The 25,422-nt window shown below is 44.0% G+C and overlaps 2 protein-coding genes across 13 annotated transcripts in view; one reads left to right on the top strand and one right to left on the bottom strand.

Moving 5' to 3' along the window:
* NAXD (NAD(P)HX dehydratase) overlaps positions 1–2,810 on the top strand; it is a 51,181-nt gene extending 48,371 nt beyond the window's left edge. For 6 of the 7 annotated variants that reach the window (XM_057397216.1, XM_057397212.1, XM_057397210.1 and 3 more), the window contains one exon: positions 2,399–2,810. In XM_057397216.1, coding sequence (XP_057253199.1) covers positions 2,399–2,549 — 151 coding nt within the window. In that variant the 3' untranslated portion in view covers positions 2,550–2,810. Of the gene's footprint in view, positions 1–1,061; positions 1,283–2,398 lie in introns of those variants that run through there. The other variant, XM_057397211.1, reaches the window with a different exon arrangement.
* Positions 2,811–5,688: 2,878 nt separating this feature from the next.
* The window catches only part of CARS2 (cysteinyl-tRNA synthetase 2, mitochondrial), a 34,206-nt gene continuing 14,472 nt past the window's right edge, over positions 5,689–25,422 (bottom strand). For 4 of the 6 annotated variants that reach the window (XM_057397202.1, XM_057397204.1, XM_057397203.1 and 1 more), the window contains 7 exons: positions 23,330–23,397; positions 20,618–20,684; positions 16,966–17,104; positions 14,882–15,005; positions 12,605–12,703; positions 8,620–8,880; positions 5,689–5,851 (listed from right to left, as the gene is read on the bottom strand). In XM_057397202.1, coding sequence (XP_057253185.1) covers positions 5,774–5,851; positions 8,620–8,880; positions 12,605–12,703; positions 14,882–15,005; positions 16,966–17,104; positions 20,618–20,684; positions 23,330–23,397 — 836 coding nt within the window. In that variant the 3' untranslated portion in view covers positions 5,689–5,773. The remainder of the gene's footprint in view (positions 5,852–8,619; positions 8,881–12,604; positions 12,704–14,881; positions 15,006–16,965; positions 17,105–20,617; positions 20,685–23,329; positions 23,398–25,422) is intronic. The other 2 variants (XM_057397207.1, XM_057397208.1) reach the window with 2 other exon arrangements.

Genomic DNA, 25,422 nt, shown 5'->3' with positions numbered 1-25,422 from the left:
TACAATTTTAATAAGACAGACTCTTCAGTAATCTGACATTTCCCAATTTGAGGCAGAACTAGCATGCAAACTTGGATCGAGTCCCAAGGAGGTATGTGTAAGGGGTTTGTGTTTTCAAAACAATTGAATGCAGGAGGCAGGTATGAAGAGTAAATACATGGTAGTCATTGGCAGTAACATCTGTAATTCAGAAAATGCGTCATTTAGCTTTGTGTTTGTAACTTGGTACTTAGGTACTCTTGCATTGTACCTAAGTAATTCAGAGGGGCAGGTAAGTCAAAGCTTGCAAATAAAATACAATTTCAAAGAGAGTAACCATTTAAAGACCAGATAGCAGTCCAGTTTGATCATACATAAAGCAGCCATGCAGGTGGCTGCTGTCTCTTCTTGGTTAAATTATTTCAATACCTATCTGACTGGTTGGTCCATACAGTCATGTAGTCTTTCTGTGAGAGTAGGTGTTTTAAATAAAGTTGAAAAGAACCCTGACGCAAGCAGTTATGCAATGACAGTCCCTCTTCCCAATAAATAATGAGTTACTGAAACTTAAGGAGCAGAGAACTTTTGTGGTCTTTTGGATGCTACATAAAGATGCACACAGTTGGATGTGCATGGGAGGTAACTGGTCGGCTCCTTGTGTTACTGTGAGAGCCCTACATCAGGTCCCCCAGGAGGAATGAGGGACCAGACTTTAAAATTCTGAGATCTAGCAGGACGAAAAATGAAACCAAGATTATCTGTGTATCTGCAACTGCAGCTGCCACTGGAGGAGGAATTCCATTTCACTTCATTAAAAGGATGACTTCATTTTTGCATGGTGCACAACAGATCAGTATTAAATTGTTGGAGAGATTAGCAAACGCAGCACGTGTTCTCCAGGCTTTCTAACTTGTGCTCCTGTGGCTTTTCCAGGCAGCTCACTCAGAAACTCTTTTATTTTATAGATGAAGGAACAGTCAGTGTAATTGGCATCAGCAGCACATTGTGTCTCCTGTGGTGATGTTAAGGTGACCCTTCTCAAACACCTGCTGTACCAGTCCTGTTTCTCTCGTATGTTTCAGGAAAAGGAGGAGCTTTTGGGGCTCGGTGAATCAGGGCATCATCTTGCAGCCTGCACTGCAGGCAGCACAGCCAGTCCTTCCATGCTTGTGCCTGCCTCTGTTGTTTCAAATCGAGTCTGGGCAGAGCATGATTTTGAAATGTTAACATTGCACTGGCTTTCAGGAGTGCTAGTGGGATAGTAGGTAGGATTGTCCTGTTAAGGGGATGTTAAAGTGATGTCTTTCAGGTGATGTCTTTCAGACTGGTTATGCAGCAGCTTAGAAACAGCCGCTTTAACTGTATTGAGCCCAGAAGCCTGTGCACAGCTCTTGTTTCAGAGCAGTGTTTGGGCATCCAGGGTTGACTCTCAGGATGGCTTAAATACACCTGCACCTTGATGAGTGCATGAAGTTGCTGGTTTCAAGGAAAAGATGCTCAAAGCTACCCTGGTAACACCAAATTGTAAACTCATGTTCTGTTTTGCCTGTGTTTATGTGGTGATCCTTCACAACACTCATACTTGTCACAGGAGTTAGTGACTTGGAGGCAGCTGTGTCCCAGCCATGGCTGAGCTTTGGAAGGTTTTTCACCAGGCAGCATCTGGAGCCCAGGGCCAGCTGCTGGATGATTCTGCAGTTGATTTCCTCTGCGCTGGTGCTGAAGGCAGCAGATGCAGCTCCTGTGGCCCAGCCTGTGCGAAGGTGCACTGCAGGTGGCAGGGCTGTGCTGCCTTCTCAGGGGGAGTGTTCAGCACTGGAAGACTGGGGCTAGGTACACTCTTACAGAGTCTGTAAGCATGTAGGAGGCATTAAGAGAGTGCCTTAATCTCTGTTGTAGTCTACAGCTGTCACTGTACCACTTTCAAGCTGATCTAATGAAGGCCCTGGAGCAGTGACTAGGGCCCTGTTAAAACAAATCTCTTGTCCATGTCTCCATGTCTTTCCTCCACCCCTGCAACCTAAACCAGACTGAGTTACCCAGCGACAGGGGAGGAAAAGGAGTTAAAACATTGCCAGATGAGACTTCACTCTTCCTCTGAAGGGTGACATTTCACATGGGTAAAACTAGACATAAACATTTTCTCACACTCTTTTAAGCACGTTTTCTTTTTGCATCCTTCGGCCATGGCAGTTTCTCATTCAGTCACATTCTGTGCCATGGAAAGGGAAGCATATGTTAAAATCAGGCAATGGTGTTATGCAATGCAGGATTCTGAGAAACACAGGTGTTTGCTGAAGAGGCCTTCCCAGCACTGCTGACAAACATTTATGGGTGCAAAGATTAGGTCCACTACCTTATGAATTACACAGGAGTGTTCAGGTTTTGTTTCTGATGTTTGCTTGTTTTTCCCTTTTAGTCAAAATCCCTTCCTAGTGGCTGCTTTTGGAGCGTGCTCTCTTACAAGGCAGGCTAACCACCAGGCCTTTCAAAAGTTTGGACGTTCAATGACTGCCTCTGACATGGTTTCAGAAGTTGGAACAGCTTTTAACAAACTTTTTGAGACCTGAAGCCAAAACGGCAGAGAAGGAGAGGACGAGCAATGACTGCAAGAGTTTATTACATTTACCATAGAATTCCCATAAGTAGTGCACCCTTTCAAGTGCTGTAGCAGCATTGGAATGCTAGGTAGATTTTTTTTTTTATTTTTCAGAATAGAAAAATATGATCAATGTAGATATTTTTTAAGAGTTTGGGATACAAAAATGTTTTGGCTGGAATAAGCTGTAGTTGCAGATCTGTTATAATATAATAAAACTAAACTGAAAGTATTCCTCTGTTCTTTTTGATAGTTATTGAGCAATAACTAAAGTATGAACAGCAAAAAATAAATGCACTTGGTACTTAGATAAAATTCTTCCACCAGCTCAGCTGAAGTTCTTGGATTGCACCAAGCTTGTCATGTTTTCATTCTTAGACCCTCTGTCTAGAATTAGTTACTGCCCTTCATTTTTGCCATGCTAGTATATCAAGCAGCAAAAAGTAAGCCTCTTTGGAAAGGGAATGCATGAGAGTTGCTGTAGATTTTGAATGTAATTAGTTGCCTTTTCCCGTTCCCGGTCCCAGAGGCAACGCTTATTTTTCAACAGGACACCCGCTTCCTACAACATCTCTGAGTGGGTGGGTGTTTGTTCTTTAAAAGGTTGCCCCATCTCAGAACAAGGTTGTACTGTAGGTATCTTAGTGTTAAACAGTAATTATGTTACCTGAAAAAAATGTTTTCTATTCCTTTAGTTGGCCTTGACTCATCTAGAATTTGGTATGATGAACTTTTGTGGAATTACCATTTGGAGAGGTGCTAGGCAGGATAAGAAACTCGGTGATTGCTACCTGAACTGGTCAGCCTCTCAGCAGTCACAGAGAAGTGAAGTGTTTTTAGAACTCAAATGGCCTGCTGAGTTAGAGCTCTGAGAGGACCATCACATAGGTTCACAGGTGGGTATCCACTAACCAGCAGGAGTATGAACTGCAGACACAAAGGGCAGCCAACAGTGTGTACCTGTGCCTTCTTCTAGGGGTATGCAGGCAGCCATACCCTGCAAGGCAAAAGCTGGCATAGGAAAAGGGTGGTTGGTGGTTAAGCCCGAGTGCAGTGCCTGGGTTTAAGGGCTTTTGGCTCAATCCTTAGCAAGACAGACAGGATCTTTAGTAGTTAAGGCCATACCTCACTGGCAGGGCAGAGGAGTGTTGGGTGTAAAGGGGAAGCTGCATGCAACTTTGCACAGTATCATTTCTTAAACATTTGGAAATACAGTCAAAGCTTGCAGGGATAGAACCAATATGGAGAGAGGAACAAGGTCACGTGAAGTATGTTTAAGTGTGTACTGCCCTTAAACCTATAGTCTAGCTCCAGGTGTATATACTTCTTAAAGTGCAGGAACAAGCATATGCATCTTAGCTACTGCAGTAGATGTTCTGTATTCACTGCAGCCAGTCTTTCCCAGTGCTCTAGCTCTAGGCTGGCATATGGTGCCATGCTACTAGTCAAAGAGCTTTCTTGTTCCTTACAATATCTGCCCAGAGAAAGCACCTGGAACCAGAAAAGCTGCTCCAAATATCTGCCCTCAGCCCTTATAGTTGATATTTCTGGATGCACTGTGACTACTACCTCACCCCAATGCATTTTTGTTTTTTAAAGCAGTTTCCTATTTTTTAAAATAGTTTTTGAAATGTTTGCTCACTTTGGGTCTATGAGGGTTCACGGACTGTTTGAGATTAGAGTAACATCTACTCGTAAAAGATGATGGATTTTGGTGTTTAATTTAAGCAGTTTTGTAAACTGTCTGCATCTCAGGGGAAATAAAGCTACTATTGTTTTTTCCCCCTAAAACTATTTGAGAAGCCTGACTCCTTTAAATAAAATCAGAGTTAAAACTGATTTTAAAACAGCTACTGGATTTCTTTTAAAGTGAGCGTATTTTTGGTTTTGTGTTTAGAACATCAGTGGTATTATCATTTAAATGGCATTCGTAAGGCAAAGTCAGTCAATTACCAGACCTCAGTAGGGGTTTCAACCTGTGGTGTTGGTTTTAAATCTACACAGAAGTTGTAACTCTGTTCTTCACTACTGTATACGTATTGTTACGATTTTTAAACATGCTGGCAATGTAGCAGTTTCTTCTGGTAGGAAATAAACATAATAGCAAAGTGACTCTGTGTACCTTGTTTGGTGTGTCCCCACAGCAGCAGAGCTGTTCACCATTTGTTCCAGTCTGCTAGAGCGATACAGCTACTACCACATGTAAAGTACTAACAGAATCACATGAGCATCTGGCGAAGTGCTGATGAAGACACCCGTTTTCCGTAGGAATAGCTATAGCCAGAAAGGGAGCAGAAAACCAGCTACACCTTTTGCTCTAAATAATATAAAAGAAAGCCTTTATCCTATTGAACAGATCACTTGTGTGAACTGTATTTCCAAATGAAATTCCTTGTAGCGGAAGCAGTGTTCTTGTTCTCTGTTCATAAACCAGTAGGTAAGTACAAGCCCCATGTACACTCAGGTCACCTCGTGTAAGACAGGCCTCTCTTTTTAACACAAACATGGCAAAAGGGGGGAAAAAGGTAACTGAACAGGTGATAACAACTCAAAACACACTAATTCTATATCTTCCCAGTTGTGATGGAGAGACCCTGAGCATGCTGAATTCCCAGTGCTAGGAAAGTCTTGATGTGTTTTCTCTGCAGAAACAAACTAAAAAGCTACCAGGCCTTACACGTAACTGGATACAATCATAGTGCAGTTAAAAGATTTCACAGGACCGAAACAGCAACACAGCAGTAAGGAAATACGTGAAGGCCAAAAGTGTCACCTCCTTCTGTCTGACAGGAAAGCACATGTTTAAAACATTGAACTAAAGTCTGTTTTGAGGGTGAAAACGCTTGAGTTCTCACCTCTGTCTTCACTGTGTTTTAATTCCCAGTGCCAGCTGAGCAGAACAGGGTGTGAGGGCAGAACACACAGCACGAAGGGCTGGGGCAGTGCCTGCGTTTGAATATGCTGAGGCCAGCGTGAGGCAACCCAGCAGGCTCCTGGGCTGCCCTGTGGTTTGAATGCTTCCACATACCAATTGCAAGTCCTCTGTTTATTTACCTGCTACTAGTGTCAACAGCTTTGCTCAGATTATATCATTCCATTCTGGTCCGAAGGTTTTATTTGGAAATACTAGTATTTACAACTGTTGCCAAAGCAGCTGAAATAAAAAAAAAAATTCACAGATCCAAGAACAAAGAATCAGCTTTTTTCTTGAGCCTGCTGCTCTGCTTGCCCTCCTCCTTCCGCCATTTCCCACGTTGAAACAGCAGCTCTGTCCTGTAAGAAGGAGTGAGCAGGTCAGTCCCAGCAGTCTGGATCACACGGGTATCACATGTGCAGGTAGTTGGAGGCAGAGACTTGTAACGAAGCTCCATGCAGCAAGCTGTTCATCCCGTTAGGTAATGGGAGGTGGAGATACCATCTCACAGGAATGCAGCTGTTACTAACAACACCCAAAGCTGTCAAAGCCAGACAGTTCTCCCCAGTTAAGGAAAAAAACCCACAATAGAAATGTCACCTCTTTTATACGGAATGCTGCAGCGGTGTGTACTCTGTATCCTATGAATAACCTCTGTTAAACCCAGGCAATCACACTGTCATGTTTAAATGGCTCATATACATGGGAAACAGCTCTTCTTTGACAATACATGAGAAGGTACTGAGTAACTTCTGAATTTCAGGATAATAGCCTGTTGCTGTAAGTATCTAATGCAATACTGTCGTATTTTTGACAGTATTACAGTCAAACCATTTCCAACTCAAGATCCAGAAGTTCAGCGGCAATTGTTCACAATAGAAGTTAATGTACAATGTTACATGAGCTCTGACTCATGAGAGAGGCTGGAATACAGTGTAGAATTTTCTTCAGATTAAAGTGAAAACTGGTTTTGATGCAAAAATGCTCAATAGTACACCTCACTTGGTAGCACAGATCAGCTCGCATTTCAAGGACGCTACTGCAATGTGAGAAGACCGGTGGATATTTTAATCTGTTTGTTGCAAGTTCTCTAGCTTCAAACAGAAAGTCATCTGCATTGAGCAGCATGAGAGGAGAAACCAGTGTACAGAAATCACAAGCTTACCTGCTGAAGGAGAAACTGCCCTTGCTACAAACCTGATTTTTAAAGGAATTAAGTTACTAGCATTCTCTGAGCTGCCACTCACACCCTACACCAGCCAACTTCTCCCTGCCCAGCCCCAAACCAGGGGTTCATAGTCTGCACTGGGCAGAGATGAGGCCTGTCTGCTTCATCTGCTCTGCGGCTTTTCCTCCTGCACATGGACTGACCTCAGCTGCACAGGACAGATGTGTATCATGTGCTCATTGTGGGGTTCATAAAAGTTTCATGAAGATCAGAGGCTGGGTAGACAAGAGAAATTCAGATTACTTCCTCAAGCACCTACAAAGCAAGCAGGACCCAGTTGCTCAGCACTGCACTAGCACAACATTTTCAGCAGCAGCCAACCCACCCAGCCAGGCAGACTTGTGCCAAGCATGAGGGTGGCAAGGGCCCTGCCTTGGGCAGGATTGGGTCATGTCACATCACTCAGTTTGCAGGACTCCTCTGGCATTTGCAAAGGCAAGATCTGGGCAACCTCCACAGCACACCTTCTACAGGATCAGCAAACAAAGCAGGAGCAGAGTTTGGGCATGTGGTGTGTGTGCTTGTAGGTGTGTTTTGTCTTCACAAGGAAACTATTCTGGGACAAGCAGGAGACAGATTATGCCAAGCTCCAGGTTATTAAAAAAGACAATTGAAATAACTGGAATAGGCTGAATCCTGACTAAGGGCAATTTCCAGGAGGTTATTAAACATCTGTAAATCCCTTCAAAAACAAATCTGCAGAAGGGTGGAGGTGGGGCTGCAGCTGTTTTGCCAAACACATCAAAAGGGGATCACCTCCAAGACACTATCTCAGTGCAGTTGTTTGGATTTGCAAACTTTCTTCACAGGTAAGTGGAGCGAGGATTTAGCTACGTACAAACAAGGAAACATGTTCCAGCTTCCCACAGTCTTCCTTTGCTTTCACAGCTGTAGCTCACCACTGCTGCACTTGGCCCCTCACCCCAGTTTGTTTCAGCACACTCCCTTTCATCTGAGATCATGAGGCAGCTGACCACACTTCATGTTTGGATTTAATAGGTGTGCTAACAAATGACAGCTCTCACATTCAGCAGTTAAAGAGGATGAATGCCGTCACTCCTTAATATCACTGTGCTTTACATCCTCCCATTGGTAAAACCATGTGAGAGAAGAAGCAGCAGCTTGGGGGGAGGGAGGAAGATGCTGGAGGGAAAGTGAGAGATTACTCTGTACATAATGAGTGACACTGACCCAGAGGCCTGGAGCAGAGGGGAGGAGGGCAGTGAAACAAGAGGAACTGACAGAAGCAGCACCTGTTAAAGCAGCAACAGAGCACACGGAAACCAGGAGGAGACAATAACCCAGTGAAGGGATTTCTCCTGACTAGGCACCACCATTGGGGTAATGGAAAAGAACAGTGGTATTCTTTATAGGCCAAAAGCAGGAAGCAGGCTGGAGAGAGGAGTGGCAGAGGAATCTGGCAAAGTACTTATGGCACAGGAACAGGTGGGAATGGAGATGGGGAAAACAGACACTTTCTCATAAAGACCTGAATGCATGGAGGGTAGAGGACCGGCACTATTTTCGTAAGTCATCTGAGTTTACTTTCCAGGTCCTCTGCAATCATTTCAAAGATTACACACATTACTCATACTTTTCCTTCTGGATTGAGCTTGGGAAACGGATTTCTGAGCATTATGGGATTCTCAGTGGCTAAACAACACACTTTAGTAACTGTAGAAGTAATAGTAACTGCATTGAGGTTGCATTGAGGCATGAGGCTGAAGGGGAGCAGAAGACTAGCAGTGCAACCAGGCAAGGGTTTAACTTGACCACCTGCTGATGCAGTCACACAGCAAGCAGGGTACAACACCAAAAGCTGCTGGAGGGGCACAAGGGGCAAAACCAAATGTTGCCTTAAAAAGTGAGTAACGGCCTCAGGCAGAGGGTTACTTGTACCTTTATGTGGATTCCAAAGGCAACAAGGTCTTCACGCAGACTGTCGCAGGCCTCCAACAGGGGTCTTCTCTCCCGCATTAGCTGCTGCCTCTTTTCCTTCTCTTCCGGTTTTGATCCTTTGGCTCCTGCATCACCCTCCACTGATGCAGTCCCTGCTGCCTCCGGCAGAGCAAGTGCATAATGACGGACCTTTGTGCGGAACTGTACGAGCTCATCAATGACATTGGAGAGCACAGCAGAGTTGTCCCCTCTCAGAGCCACCTAGAAACCAAACAGGTTGATTCAGAAACATCTGAGAATGATTTATAGGCTTTAAACTGAAAGAGGATCGACTTAGATTAGGCATTTGGAAGAAGTTCTTTCCCATGAGAGTAGTGAGTCACTGGCACAGGTTGCCCGGAGGAGCTGTGGCTGCCCCATCCCCGGCCATGTTCAAGGCCAGGTGGGATGGGGTGCTGAGCAGCCAAGTCTAGTGGAAGGTGTCTGCCTGTGGTACGGGGTTGGAACTAGATGCTAGATGGTCTTTAAGGTCCTTCCAACACAAACCTATATGATTCCGTGATTTAAAAGTCAACCCCAACTTAGTAGCATACACTGAGGCCTCATCACCTCTTTTGGTTGTGCATCTTCCATGCATTGGCATGTTTAAAATGTAACAATCTCATTAATGCTAGACAAAAAAGTTAGAGTGGAAGTAGTTAAACATATTCCTACACAGGAAAGTGTCTGTTTTGGAGCTCTCATATGAATATAACATGCTTCATAACCCAACTGTGGAATTCATTGCCACAGGAAACCTCTGAGATGCCCAAAGCATGCATAAGTTAAAAAGGAATTAGACAAATTAATGGGAAAAAGGCTGATAACAGCCAAATGACACAGAGGGAAGCCCAGCCACCAGCTCCGCTGGCCCCTCAGCTGAGCTACATCTACAGAGCTGGAGAGCACAGCAGCCCCTTCCTCTGTCTTTGAGCTCCAGACCTTCTTCAGGAAACACAAACCAGGAAAAGTAAGTACTTCGGCTTTAAGTCTCTAGGCTATCCTTTCTCCTTGTATCCATAGGAAACCCCCCCAAGTCCACAGAACTTACCTGATCCACCTTATCCAAAGTTCCAGCTATGCCAAAAAGACCTGACCAAGCAGCAGCCATGGCACACAGTGAATGTTTTCTGGCTACTGCCTGGCCTCCTCCTTCCCTCAGCCAGCTCCAAGCTTGCTCAGCCTCCTCTGGCTTGGCAGAGTCCTGCTGGTCAACACCATGGGAAGGGAATAGCCCTGCTTCTCCTTGAGGGTCCCACTCTGATGGCTGCCAGGCCGAGGGCTCAGGTGCTAGCCGGAGAGGACAGCTCTTTGGCATTGACACAGCCCAGCTCCCACTCTCAGCAGACACCATCCCTGCTCCTCATTACAGGCAAACTCCTAAGCGGGAGGAACAGGACAAACCTCCACCAAACAAGAGAACGCCGCCGCAGCATTTTATCACCAAGGCACAAGAGGGGGAGCAGACAATGGAGCAGTGAAATGTGAAGCACACCAAGGCCGGGGGGCAAAGCTGCTGGCAGCAACACTCGACTGGGAGCATAAGAGCAGCTGAGTAATTAAAGCTAGAGGGGACTGTATTTAGTCACTGAACAGCAGGATGGAAATGAAAGGGAGTAGTTTCAGAGGTCACTGACTGAAGCAAACAAAGAGGAGGAGGAGGTGGTGAGGGGGACGCTATTGAAGAGATGCTCAGTGCTCTCCATAATCGTAAGAGGCAGCAAATTCCCCAAACTTTCAGAACATGTAAATGTACTAAAGAAGTTTGAGATTGAATAAGGTAATTAATTTAAGTGCCAGAAATGCTCCATCGTAACCTGGGGCAGGAAAAGTAGCAGGATAAATGCTTAAATACAGAAGAGAGATGAAAGACAAATGAAGAGGGGAGCAGAAAATGCACCTCTACAAACACCACTGCCAAAGTTCCAACCAGGCACCTACTCCTAAGACAAGGCAAGATCCTCTAAAACAATGGGAGAGTTAGGACATGAACTGATCCAATTTCCACATAAAACACAGTGTAGCGTCTCAGGGCTGATATGCAATTTCTCCTCCTGCAGAGCCAACCACTCCGAAGAGCTCCTAAGAATTTTATATGGAAATTGGGTCCTTGCCTACCCCACCTGTTTGCCACCAGCTGCATCCACAATACAGCACTCCTCAGCACAGCCAAACCCCTCACCTTTGCTCCCCAGCTCTAAAACAGGCACGACAGTTTCCACCTCTCATCTTTTCAGACAGATTCATCTTACCTGCCTGTGGTTGTCCAGGCTTCTTCTCTTGCCAATGCAAAGAGACAGGCAGCCTTATTTTATACAGCCACCAGGTTAAGATGAATCGTTCCTTAGCAGTGCCTCTCTCCACCGACTACTGCAGAAGCACAGGCAGCTACATTAGATGCAAGGCTCATTAGCAGAGATGAATCCCATCCTAGGAGCAACACAGACCCCACAGTCTATATGCAAACAACTCAATGAAGAGGGCCCAAATACAACTCTCTGCATTAAGCTTTTACACAGGCAAGCTAGCCCCCTCCCAGGCACCCCACAGATTAGGACCCACAGTGATCAGGGACTGCACTCACAAGCTGCATGCCTGGGGCCACCCAACTAAAACGCAAGAGAGGCTGGATGCTGAGCTGTTGTAGATAGTCTCAGGGTCAGAGAACAATCCCTTCACTGTTTTATTTACTAGCTTGTGGCATCCCACAGACCCTTCTGATGAAGATTTTGATTGATTCATTTGCTAGAACCACCAAGGGACAGAACAGTCTGACAAGATCCTTCCTTCCTATCTCTCACCAACGCCTTCTGGTGACCTTGCTGCTCCTGAGAAACCAGCACAGCATGCAAAAAGGAAAGCATTCACACACTTATTTCAGCAAAAATAGAAGTGCAGTAGGCACCTTCATACAGACAGTCCAGGGGAATCCAACTGGATGGCTCATTTGCCATCCAACGTACGTCTGTAAGTGTTTAGTACACCACTGAAAATTAGCATGACAAAACATGGGTTATGAGGAGTTACACACAGCCAAATCACATCCAACCACTGTTACAAAAGAAATTTTGTGGGAAAACCCATAAAGAGGCAAAGTAAATAAATACTTTTATTGCCTACTTTCAAAGTGTGAATAACTTTAGTTGTGTTTTCTTATCCTCTTCTCCCCCTCCCCAGAAGAAATCTTTGCATAAGTTTCTCTAAGGAAATTTTCCAACTTCTTGGTATTCAGCTCCAGACCCAAGCAGAAGAGGAGCACAGAACAGTCGGCTTGTCTCTAACACCTTGTGTCATTTTAAGTGCTGCCTTTCCATACTTCAGGGCATCACCTCCATATTTATAACTCTCCTCCCTGTGCAGTACTTTGCTTTGAGCTTTTCTCTCCCCCTTTTTTTTCCTCCACATTCCTACCTTTTCAAACACTAGAGGATATGCACGGTATTTCCAATTATAGGCCCTCTCTGCTGCCCTCCCCTCCCCGCACCATGGCTTTCCGCCGGAGCTGGACCCTGGCTCCTGCTGTGCAGGGAGGTCACAACCACAAATACATAAATATTCTTATGGCTATAAAGTCAGACTGGGTACAACCATCACAAAGAAGAGGAAGAGCCAGTGGAAAGCCAGGCACGTAACAGGACCAACTCAAAGGCCTCCAAAGCTAACTTCTTCTCATTTCATTCCTGACTTTCATTTCCACAGCACAACTGCTGCACAAGTCACATGGGAGTACCTCTGAGAAGAAAAAAAGCCCTTACTTTGTTCCATCTGCTCACATGCTCTCCTCAGACATCACACAGAAACTGCAAGCGGTGCAGAAAGGTTTACTAAAGGTTTACTAAAACCATAAATAACTTTGTTATATCTGATGCTTTCAGAAAGCATTCTATAAAACGTAACACTGGTGTTGGTACCATATACTAGTACACACAGAAAAGATGTTTCATACCTCTCTTTCTCCAAAGGACATCCCAAGGGCATTAAAAAAGCCTTCTATATAGGAAATAATGCTTCCATACACAACAGAGCTTCTAGGAGATCCAGCATCCTGTTTGAAAAACACTCAAAAGAGATTGTCCAGTCAATATATGTTACAGAACTTGGCATCTCTCTCCAGCCTAGTCCACAAGGGAAAACTGTTACTAATCATATAGATTTACGTCCACCAGTATCACCTACCCAGACAGGGACTTTTACAGAGATATAAAAGCATCTCACAACACAAAGGGAAAAAGACTTAAGTGAACGGGGAGGGGAAGAGTTTATCACCAGCATGCCCAGCAAGGAGAAGAGATGCGTGAAGCTGCCATGTATTACATGCACAGTCAATTAGACCTAAAAATAGCACTTCTGGGCATGAAAGGGCTGTGTGTGTGAAAACAAAATAAAAGAACAAAACCCCAGATTCAAGGGCAGCTATAAAACAAATGGTTAAAAAAAACTCAGCAAATCCTTTTTTTGAGTCTTATTGATTTAAATAACATGAAGGCTGCTTTGAGATAGCTTATGGCTTATCTTATCACGCCCTGGGAGCACCAGCAACCACCAGCAGCAGCAACAGAATCGTGCTTTTAACACCACATGCATTTCTTTCTTTCCTCCATATTTATTTCACACACACACACAAAATTAAAATCAAGATTAAATGATAGACCAAGAAGCAATTTCAGGGACTAATCTCTTGCCTGATAAAGAGAGTGATGACACACACAACCAAATTAGCAGCTGGTACTAGATTTCATCCAGTACCTCCATAAGGGCCTAAAATCATAGAATCACAGAATGGTTTGTGTTGGAAGTGACCTTAAAGCTTATCTAGTAGCAACCCCAATGTCATGGGCAAGGACACCTTCCACTAGACTAGGTTGCTTGAGGCCCCATCCAACCCAGCCTTCAACACTGCCAGGGATGGGGCAGCCACAGCTTCTCTGGGCAACCTGTTCCAAAATACAAGGTAAGATAAGCCATAACCTAAAGTTTGAAAAAGATCTGAACTAGAAGGAGCTGAAGCAGAGCACTGAGGGGAAGAGACAGGAATGTACCAAGGTAAGAATGGTAAGAAGGTTAGGGAGAGGAAAGAGTAGTTATGTGTACGTGAAATTACTACACCGTTCTTATAGGCAAAACACTACACGCACAGTCATTAAGAGGTAACGCTCAGGCAGCTGGGCTGCACCCTGGAAAATTCCACCACAGCAACCAGAAATCCGAGTCAGCTGCCCTGCAAGCATCCCATCCCATTCTCCAGGAAATGGCTGACAAAAGGAATTCAGGGGAAACGAGCAATGCCTGGCAAATGAGGCTACATGTATTTAGGAGTGCTAACGCTGTTACAGAGCCCTGCTGCAAACTGGTTTGGGTCACAGATTCCCTCAGAGAGTTGTTTTGTAAAGATAAGGCCAAGGACAGAATGTAAAGCCAGAGCCAAAACAGGACCAGGAGGAGGCAGGATTTCTAAACCAACAGCCTAATTCTCTCTTAAAATCAGGTATTACAACATACTCAATGCTCCTTTTACAGCGCAAACATGGTTAACATGAGGACATCAGCAATAAAGCACCGCAGCAACAAAGCTGAGCTGCTCGCCTTGAGCAAGAAAGGGAGCTGTTGGTGAAAGGAGACCCAGAAGTGCTTCAGACAGTGTTTGCTGCTCAGGTCTTGTCTCCAGACGCTTCCTTTGTGTCAGCATCGAGAGGTCTTAACAGGGTCTCAATTTGCCAAAACCCATCTGAAAACAGACTCCTGCAGGCATGCTGCGGCCACAGCTATAATCTGCCTAAGCCACTCAGTCCCCAAAGCTGAACTCACCACTGTGACTGCCCCATGCAGCTGGGACTGTCTGCCAAAGCACCCCCCTCCCAGCACACCCCCCCCCCATTTCCCAGTTTAGGTTGATTTCTGTGCATGAATATTATGCAAAGAAGCAGGGTAAGAACATAAAACCAGCACTAAAATTACCAGCATGCCACAGCGGCTTCAGGCCTTTCAAAAGCCTTTGTTATAAATAATACAGGGCAGCAGGAAAGAAACATCCTCTGGACACAAAACAATAGCTTCACACAATTCCTGCTATATGGTCAGGACAAATGGGCACCACTAAGGTCAACAATTTATGGAGCTTTGTTTCTGCTGGTTTCTTATGTGAACAATAAACTAATCTGTCTGCATTAAACAGTAGGACAGTGGACAGCTGTCATTTTCTGATCTCTGTATCCTAATGGGTTACCTTAGTAACAGCCTTAAGCTGTCTGTTGCCATGGTGAATGAGGTCCATAATTGCTGCAACAGCCCTGGAGGTGTCAAAGTCATCTGCAAATGCAGCCTTCACGGTTACTTTTGTGTTGGCTAGCCTTCAAGAAGAAAAGGTAGCATTTAAGATAAGACAAACAAGATGCCAGCAGTACACTGGATTCATCAGCTATTCAGCCAGAGGGAGTCATCGAAAGGACGCTTTCATTTTCTTCCTAGCTGTCCTATGATGGGTGATGCTACACTGATAAGGGGGAATACATCTTTCAGCTGCAAAGGGAAAAACTTGATGAATCTCAAAAGCTGAAGTTCTGCATCCATTCAATAAATACAGGAGCCAACAACGCCTTAGCCAATTAAAGTCAGATGAAAAATGAGACTGATATTAAGCATGTTAAAGATTTTGCTAAGTTCTTTTCTTTTTCCAGCAGCCCATTTTTCATACTAACAGTGCGCTTCTCTTCCAAAGCCACATCACACACATCCAGTGCCTGGGAAGAGTGCTGACACGGGGTCTGCTAGGAGTCCTGTTGGCAGGATCCAGCTCAAAAGCAAGCACTGCTTCCTCATTTCCCAGGAGAGCCTAATCCCAGACTCCAGACTCTGCTTGGCTTGGCCCAGATGGAGACGTCTGGTGGGACTGTTTGTGTAACGGCATCAAAAGCCAGCAGGCAGCCAGCACTCATCACCACAGAACCACTGCCACCACTCGGAGCTGGGCAGTGAGAACAGCAGCAGGAATAAATGGTGAGCTGTGGATAGCTGCTGGCAGCGCACTCTTGTACACAGCCAGGTGAAATGGACCTCAATAGCACTGACCCAAGAGTGCTGTTTCTCCCCCTCCCCCAGGGAGTAGGGTTACCTGGGGAAACAAGCTATTCCAGAACCTCTGGGGCTATCCTGAACCCCAGGAGAGTGATTTTGCCTGGAATGCCTCCCCTCGGATATCAGATGGCTGCTGCCCTAACTCCTTCGTCACAACACTCTTCCCTGCAAGCTTCTCCCTCTATGCTGAATATCTACCACTTTCCTAATAAAGAGCTCTGTTTCATTTTGGTTGGGTTTACATCTACTAATACACAAGTTGTGCCCTCCCACATATCCCCCACTGACAATCCATTTCAACTTCCCCACGTGCCTCATGTCTCTCAGCCTTATCTCTCACCAACAGGTTACCTGCAGTCTCCTGCTGAAGGACCTGCTTTTGCCAAATACCACAACTAGTTAATTCAGCTCTGCTTCCCTGTAACATGTTCCAGTGCCCCTTGCAAGCCTTAGCTGGTGCAGCTGCAAGCTCCCCAGCCGCGAGGTGCCGGTACCACAGGGAAGCCATCTCACATTTCTACAGCACTTACCCTCTGACCCTACATCCCAATTCCTAAACCTCCTGCACATACATTGTTTCAGGGTGCTCAGCTCCCTCCCCTCTTACCCCAACTCCAGAGCACTGCACTAATCTCAGCTTTACACCCAATGCACAGCACATCACTCTCCTGGAAGATGATCTGCTTCCCTAAGGGACTCCAAAGGAGATTCTCCTCCTCAGGGCCACAACCAACAATTTCTTTTTTCCTTGTGACATCTCTGCTCCCAGCCAGTTTCTTAGTAACCCCTTCTCTCCTCTGCTGAAGGCCACAGTGCCAGCTAGGTTGATTTCACGCTCATGTACCTAAGGCATATCACTTTCCAGCCATCCTCTTCTTCAGCCACTAACACACAATTCTATTTATAACCAGGAAGTCTCACAACTTCAGTCATAGCTTTGCCTTTTGCAACACTTGAGAGGGACAAAGATGCCTGTGTTAGAACAGGCACACTAGATAAATAACACGGATTTTAAAAACACAATGAACTAAATGTAGCAGACTACAAGGAAAAGCAGCTGGCTAGGAAAAGAAGAATGCCCTGGTTTTGCTGAGGGCTGGCAGGGAAGTTTGCCTCTCAGTCCTTCTTGTCCTGCTTCTTAAACTGAACTCAGAACACCACACTTTTCATCCCTCTGAGCCTGTCAGCAAGCCACTGTTCACATAATCACAATCTTTAAAATACGGGTGCACTTACCTTTCCCACAGTATGTCTTCTCTAACAGGGTCACATATCAGCTGTCCTTTTATATAAGCATTTGCATCTTTAATAAATGAGGAGATTGCCTGAAGAAGGTTCTTTGCATCATCCATGCTCTCATCACTGAATTCTACTGCTACAGAGAAAATAAAAAACATCTATTAGGATGTTATGACAGAGAGGATGGTGTCTGTCATACATAGGAACAATATTCTGAGACAAAGTCATTCCAGGAAAAGTTTGTTATTATTTGTCACAATAAACTTTTCTTACAATTAATTGCACATTTAATTAAAACCTCCATTCTTCATGCACACTTGGTGAATTAAATCAATATAAAAGACAATCACTACATATGACAAAGTACTAACTTACTGGAAAGGTATCAGACTTATTCAAAAACTGTCTGGAAACTGACTGAAGCATTCGCTACTTGGCATTATTATTACTGAATCTGTGAAGTTATTGCTCCAAACCATTTGAATATATTTCTAGGCATCCCCCCAGATTTCAGCTGGCAAGGCATATCTTTGATCCCACCTCTAATTTTGTTCCTATTCTAATTTAGGTAGTCATGATCTGCACTCGCAGCCCAGAAAGCCAACCACATATGGGTTGCATCAAAAAGCCAGCAGGTCGAAGGAGGTGATCCTGTCCCTTTACTCTGCTCTCATGAGACCCCCCCCTTGGAGTACTGTGTACAGTTCTGGTGTCCTCAACATACAAAGGTCATGGAACTGTTGCAGAACATCCAGAGGAGGGCCATCAAGATGATCAGAGGGCTGGAGCACCTCTGCTATGAAGACAGGCTGAGATAGCTGGGCTTTTTCAACCTGGAGAATAGAAGGCTCTGGGGAGACCTTAGAGCAGCCTTCCAGTACCTAAAGGGACTTAACAAGAAATCTAGAGAGGAACTTCTTACATGAGCCTGAAGTAACAGGACAAGGCGAATGGCTTTAAACTGAAAGAGGGGAGATTTAGATTAAATATTAGGAAGCAGCTCTTTACTGTGAGGGTGATGATACACTGGCACAGTTTGCCCAGAGAAGCTGTAGGTTGCCCAAGGAAGTTGTGAATGCTCCATCCCTGGCAGTGTTCAAGGCCAGGCTGGGCAGGGCTTTGAGCAACCTGGTGTAGTGGAAGGTGTCCCTGACCATGGCAGAGGGGCTGGAACCAAGTGGTCTTTAAGCTCCCTGCCAAGCCAAACTATTCAGTAATTCTATATATATCACACCAGAGTTGATGACTTGAATCAAAGCACCATTTGCAGCCAGTGAAATATTGCTTCACCATTTTATGCCTGACCTCTGCACTAAGGTGCAGTCAAACTACAGCTTGTAGCGTATTTCTAATCTCATCAGCACTGAGCATCACCTGTAGCTTCCACAGCAACCTCACCTCTGGTCCTACACACATTACAGCCAACTACTTTGTGCAATTACACAATGCTGCCAAGACACAGACTCTTTAGAGCAGACAGTCTGAGAAAGGGGGCAGTTCTAAGAGGACAGAAACAGCCAGATGCAAGACCTGATCTCAGTTCCATTAGCCTAAGTCCCAAAGAAGCCTAAATGTTTAAACAGACTTTCCATATTATTTACCCCAGTATAACTAAGGCATAAGTCTGGAACCATGTTTGTCAGATTTTCCACTTGTATGTAATTAAAAATCTGCATTATGGCCTCATTAACACCAGTTTTAAAAAATTAAGCTTTACTCAGCTTCAAAAAAAAGACTTACGTACAGACTTTCGGAAAACAGTGAGATATTGAAAGCAATCATTTATACCCAACAAGATTACTCAACTGATTACCCTGGCTACAGGAACTCCATGAGGAATACCTGATGAAAGTTTATCCTGATGAAGCCTGCTTTGATTAAAGCCATTCTTCTTCCCCGATTCATGGCACTTTCCTAAGCCACCGCCTGCAGGCACTGCAAACCCACAGCATGGCACCGGCAAACCCAGCTCTATAAACCCCTACTGTACTCCCTGCTCCCTCCCTCTTCTGCATCATTGCTACATTATCAAATCACAAACCACATGTTTTTTAGCACCACCAAGTAATTAAAGACCAGAGGGACCAAAAAGTTACAGTTCACTCAGGTTCACAAAATCACCGCAGCGGTTCTGGTGACCAGCAGAGTGTTTTGGGACATAACCCTGATGCCTGCAGCGGGCTCACAACCCCTCCACTTAACTGCATAAAGCAAAGGCACTGCCATTATTTGCCAAGGCAAGCTTGGAAACTGCCAGCCGTTTGGCTTTGGTTTACAGGACAAATACATATGTATGTGATGATGTTGCAAGTGTTAGCCTTTTTTCTTCTGTTTTAAATACACTCCCAAGTGTTCCTAGCTGAAGCCAGGGAGCCATTTATGTGTGCACAATGTATTTCATCTCTTGACAGAGACCCGTCGCATGTCACCATCCTGCTGCCTCACCCTGCAGTGGCAGTACTCCCCACTGCCTGCCTCTCTCCTGCTCCAAATGGGGACTTGATCTGCAGCAAACTTCCCACCTGAATGTGCTCCTCCCTTCCTGCCACAGTGGGGATGGGCAGGTAATAACCAGGAGTATCTTTACTATCCCAAGCTTCAAAATATTTCAGAGATATATGGCATTCCCGGTGCCTTCAGCTGCCTTAGTAGAGGGAGGCTCTACCAGAGGATCAAACAGGTGGCTCCTGCAAGCATCTAGAGTTATTAACAAGCAAAATATTTCTCAGTCCAACGACTGCACCTCTATCAAGGCTTGCATGCTGACAGACAGTAGCAAAGCCACAGAGCTTTAACCATGCCATCTTTCCCAGTCGAAGTGCTAGAGGTGCTTCATTTGAGGCAGTTAGAGGCCCACTGAAGTAACACAGCAGGTGTTGCCCTGTGCTCCACCATTCCCTTACCATGCCAGGATGGCCAATGGGCCACAGACAGTTAGGGAACTACCATATGCTTTTGGCAGACTGCCATAAACTGGTAAAAATGCTATGGAATCAGTATTTTCATGTTGTATATCAAAACCTCTTCCAGTTCAAAGTAGCATCTGCCTGCTGGAAATACAACAGTGTAGACAGGGAAGCTGACAAAATCTCTCACACCTCTCCCCACAAGCAGTGTTCCTCAAGCCAAGATGATCATTAGGTTATTGAAGTGTAAGTGAGCTGCACTACGCCAAAGAACTGCTTGAACACTCAGTAATTCCACAGAACAAAGAATGATAACACAGCAGGGAGACAGAAAGTTATTCGCAAGCCCCTGTCATACCCTACAGGAATATAAGGCAAAGCTCTACCTAGACAGATCTCAAAAACCAGCTGATCATATCTGAAATACAAGTGACTGCAACAGAGGCAAATCAGAGATGGAGGTAATTCATTAACTGAAAGTGCAGTTAACTGAGAATTGCAATTAACTGCAGCTCAGGAAGGTATTTAGATGAATGACTGTGTACTGTGCTCAGTAAAGATGCTTTTCTACACAAGAACCAAAGAACAGCCCCTCAGAGCATTGCCAACCTTTTCACCAACAGAAGGACGCTGCAAGGCACCACAAGGAGCACTCACTTCACCACACCTCTGCATTGCCATCTTGGGAAGCATGCGTGTGTGGAAAGCCATATCCCAACAAATAACAGGGGTTTTCATCTCACCTGAGCTGTATCTGCTGCGCAAACAATACATCCTGAATTGATCCGATGAAAATTTCTTCAGGAAATCCTGAATTCCACCCACAAAAAGAAAGCGTTAGCAGTACATCAAACAATTACTTCAGGGGTTGTTCCACTCCCTTACGCCAGTTTCATAGCATATTTCAGGCAAACAAACATAACAACCAATCTTCATAGTTTAAGATACTGGTTTAAACACTGGTTTAAAGTCTAAACTAAGTAAGATTTAATTCCATATAAGACAGATGTGCATCTATACAAGACATAAACATACACACAATGTCACACACAAGACAGTCAAAGTACTTTGTAATTATGATCAAACATACACTGTATGAAGACCTTTGCAAAAACACCAAACTAAAATTACCAAACTAAGACTAGGATACAAGCTTGCAGGAAAGTACAGGTCCTGAGTTTTGAAAGCTTTAAGGAAAAAGAAAGATTTATTGAAAAACAAAGTAAGTGTACCTCTTTTGCAGGACTAGAATACGCAAAAACAGGGAGTTAACAAAAAATAACTTCTTTTAATATTGCCAGAATTCAGCTGTTTTAATTATGAAACCTCATTAATCATACCCTAATGCTTATCCAGCTTTACAAACAGTTTACTATACAAAAGAGTAAATTATTACTATTAGTGTAATTTATACTAATAGTATAGAGGAATATTTAAATGCTTGAAAGGTACACTGGTAAAACCTTCAACACTTCCAACTCTGCTCTCAGCAAGGCTGGACACTATGGCAGATTGACTGTCAACACTACATTCCTGCCTCTTTTTCTAATTTCCAAACTGCTGATGGTAAGTTTGAAGTGCCACCGAAACAGAAAATCATGAAATAAAATCAACACAAGTGAGAAAATCTGGAAAGTGTAATTTATGTCCTTAAAGATGCATATTTCAAAGTTGAGCTTCTGCTACCAGACTAAACCAGCTTGAACACTGAAGTTACCCAAGTACCAGCAACATGCTGCCTCTCAAGTAAAACCAGAAATAACTGAGGCAATTAGGGCAAGCTAAATGAAGAAATAAACAGTGATACTGCTTGTTTCAGTAGGTGGGTTTTTGGTTTTGTTGTTGTTTGGTTTTGTTCTTTTAAAAAAAATCTATGTAACTGAGGGCACCCATGGTGCCCAGAAGCTTTCCACTAACATACAGAGGTAGAACAATACGAGTAAAGTACAGAAATACTTCAAACTTGGCAAATGACCATCCAAACCAGAAAAAAAAAGAAAGCAATTTAGCATTTTATTAAAACAGTACAGAGAAAGCATCACACCTCTTTCAAAGCAGGCTGCTCAGCCATGCATGATCACAACATGCTTGACTTGGGAGGTCAGAATGAACAGCTATTAAGAAAAAAGGTCAGGGGGGGAAATCAGAGAAGGGGACAAGGGGCAGTGAAAACAGAGCAGCTGGATGTGGAGGGTGCAAGGTGACTGTGCCTGGGTGACAGCCTGAAATACAGGCAGCCAGCACCACAGGAAGGTCCCGGGCATGCTTCCCCTCTTTTGGGGTGTAAAAACTTCCACACAGGGCTTAACTGTCAAGATGCAGGAAAGCTGTACAGGAAGAAATTTGTTTTATTGGACCAAAAGTCACTTACAGGGAAGGATTAATACTAGTTAGCCACGCCTAAGGGCAGAAATTAAAAGCAGAGACCCATAAGGGAAGAGAGACAGATCTCAAGTTTTTGTTTTCTCAGCACAAAGAAGTCCCACTGCAGATGTGGAGGGAACATTTTTATATGTTACTTCTAATTGCATACATTGCATCTGTGATCATTTCTCCATCCTGTTCATGAAATTGCTGTGAAAACCATGAGCGATGGGTAATTTTCTTGGGGAGACAGGGCTAAACTGTACCCAGACAGCATCAGGAGAATTAAGAATAAAGCAGCTCACACTGAACTCCTTTTTAAAGGGATTTTAATTAAGTCTTCCAAGAGGGCAAAGGGGAACATATGTGCTGAAAGAGCTCCTCAAGCTTTGTCTAAAGGAAGGAAATTACCCACTTTTAGGAATAAGTGTCAGCCATCACTGGAGCCACCCTAGCACCAAGCACAGCCGTATCCCACATGCCTAGCACAGAAATCCTGCTCTGGGCTACACCAAAAACTTTGGGATGCAGTAAACCAGGACGTATTCATGTGGCTTATGGCTGCCAAAGACAAAGTTCTATGTGCATCAGCAAGGTCACTGAAAAGGAAAATACAAGAGACCACTGGCACAGTGCAGTTGCAGGACACCCAATGCTGACACTGTGTCCCACTTCACCTAAAGCAGAACGAGGAAGTATGTCTGCTCTTTTCTAAGTCCCAAAAGCATATGCACTATTAAGAGCAGACAGACGAGAACCCATCACTACAGAACAGAATCACTTAGGTTGGAAAAGGCCCTTGATATCATCAAGTCCAACCACAAACCTATAATGCAGAAGTCTGGTACTGGGCACAAATGCTGCTCCTACACTCTCAACAAGATCACGTCATAAGCAAGCCCTGAGTCTGAGCAGGTTTCTGACATCTGGATCCACAATAACAGGTACACACACCAGCACTAGAGAAACACTCTGCTTCAGGTCTTTCTCTACAGCACAAGCACACTCTCCAAAGTTTCCTTAGAAGAAGGCTGTGATTAATATTTACATATTACAAACACACATTGCTTCGATTTACAGAAACAGATTACCTTAACTGTTATGTAGTTTTTTAATGACTTGGACATTTTTTCTTGACTTCCTTTAACATGCAAATGCCCTAGAACAAAACCAAACAGAATTAATGAGGATAAATGAGCATGCTTCTGAATGGGGACTGAATGAGAAACACTGCACTGAGACACTGGAAACGCTAGAGGCAGCATACGCTGTGGTTCACATGCATCAACCATTTCAGTGCAACACATTTTAATAGCTTTGCTAGCACAAAAAAAAAAAAATCCCCACAAAACACTCCCTGACAAAATAGCACCAGCATGGGGCAAGACATCAAGGAAAAAATGTCTCCCTTCAAGCAAGCAAACACTTCTCAGTCTTCACAGAAAAGTACCTTGCCTGCTACTCTTGACTTTCCAGAAATATTTTAAGACATTTAAAGATCTTCCAATAATCTCACATTACAATATTCCTGAAACTCAAACAATTTTCTGCACTTACTACTGCTGGTGGCTGTTGCTCTTTTTTTAATCTATAATTTTATTATGCTGGTTCAAAATACATGTAAAATTAATTTTCTGCACATGCCGTATTTCTCCAGATTTTGGGAGACTAAGAAAAAAGGGGACTGATGTAGCTATGATGCCTAATTTGAATTAGCTCATTTTAAAACACACTCTCTGAGCATTGCTGGAGCTTCCAACAGTCACACGGACTGTTGGTTTGCAGGGCTGTTGTACAGGAAAAAAGCAGTAACTGTCTCCATCACATTTAGCAAAGTATGGAGAGCTTGGCTTCAGGACTGAAAGCTTTCATTGGCTTCTCCTAATAAAAGAGTGATCCTGTAAGTTACCAAGCACCCACAACTAACACAATTTTTAGGCGCTAATGGCCTGCAGAACCCAGCACTTAATAGTACTTAGAAACAGATTTTTAAGCAGAAACTTTTCTTACTCTGTAATAGAATCATAGAATCATTTACATTAGAAAAGACTTTTCAGATCATCAAGTCAAACCATTACCCCAGGACTGCCGAGTCCACCACTAAACAATGTCACTGAGGGCCTCATCTACATGTTTTCTGAACACTTCCGGGGCTGGTGATTCCACCACTTCCATAGGCAGTCTGTTCCAACACCTGACTGTTCTTTTGGTGAAGAAATTTTTCCTAATATCCAATCTAACCTTCCCCTGGTGCAACTTGAGGCTGTTACCTTTTGTCCTACCACTTCTTACATGGGAGAAGAGACCAGTCACCTCCTCACTCCATACTCCTTTCAGGTAGTTGTAGAGAGTCATAAGGTCCCCCCTGAGACTTCTCTTCTCCAAGCTAAACCCCAACTTCTCCTGGGAGAAGGAAAATTGTTTTCTTATTTTGCAAAGGTTCCTAAATATTGACTGACTTAACTTTGAGCAGCCAAGCTTAAAATAGTTTGTGTTTTCCTAGTAACATACAGGTGACATCTGAATTTGAAATAATATTCCTCTTCAAGAGTTCCAGCACTTAGAATGATTTCATTAAAGAATCACAAAATACAAGGATTTTCATAACTTTGGCTTGGCACTCTTCCCAGAGTACAAGTAATCTAAAAATAAAGTCCTTTAAGAAGATTTATGCCCAGTGCAGGGATTTTCTTCCTCTAATGGGGATTGCTCCTCCAATTCTGAGCCTGCTAAAATTCTGAAGTCTGTTTCCAGAATAAATTGTTTCTGAAGCTGACTCATTTGCCCTAAATAATTCACACTATCATCCTCCAGCAATTTTTTTTTTTGACTTAAAGAATGTAATCTGTCAGCTCCTGGAGAATTTCAGTGTACAAACTGCCCTTGGAATCAAGTTTGGGATTTTTTTCCCCTATTTTTCTTTTTCTGCTTGTTTAAGAAGAATTGACTCCTCTTCAGCTAGCTAGTTTCAAAGAATATTTCTCTCATAGTTTCAATGCTAAGCTTGAACAGTCAGATCCACTGTTTTTTCAACAGACGGCTCCACCTGGCAGTGATCAGTGTATCTCAGGGGAAGCACAGTGAATTCCCCAACACTTCAGGAGCAAAGCATACCCTGGAGGATGCACCACACTCTACATAATTGCTATTGATTTGCAACAAGCTCTACACTGTGAACTGAACC

This window comes from Pezoporus wallicus, unplaced genomic scaffold (assembly GCF_028554395.1).
Source record: "Pezoporus wallicus isolate ANWC-B61680 ecotype Strahan unplaced genomic scaffold, APGP_CSIRO_Pwel_v1 contig_1851, whole genome shotgun sequence".
In the NCBI taxonomy this organism is placed as follows: domain Eukaryota; kingdom Metazoa; phylum Chordata; class Aves; order Psittaciformes; family Psittacidae; genus Pezoporus; species Pezoporus wallicus.
Note: the sequence above shows the minus strand (reverse complement) of the source record. Positions and strands in the feature narration are given on the sequence as shown.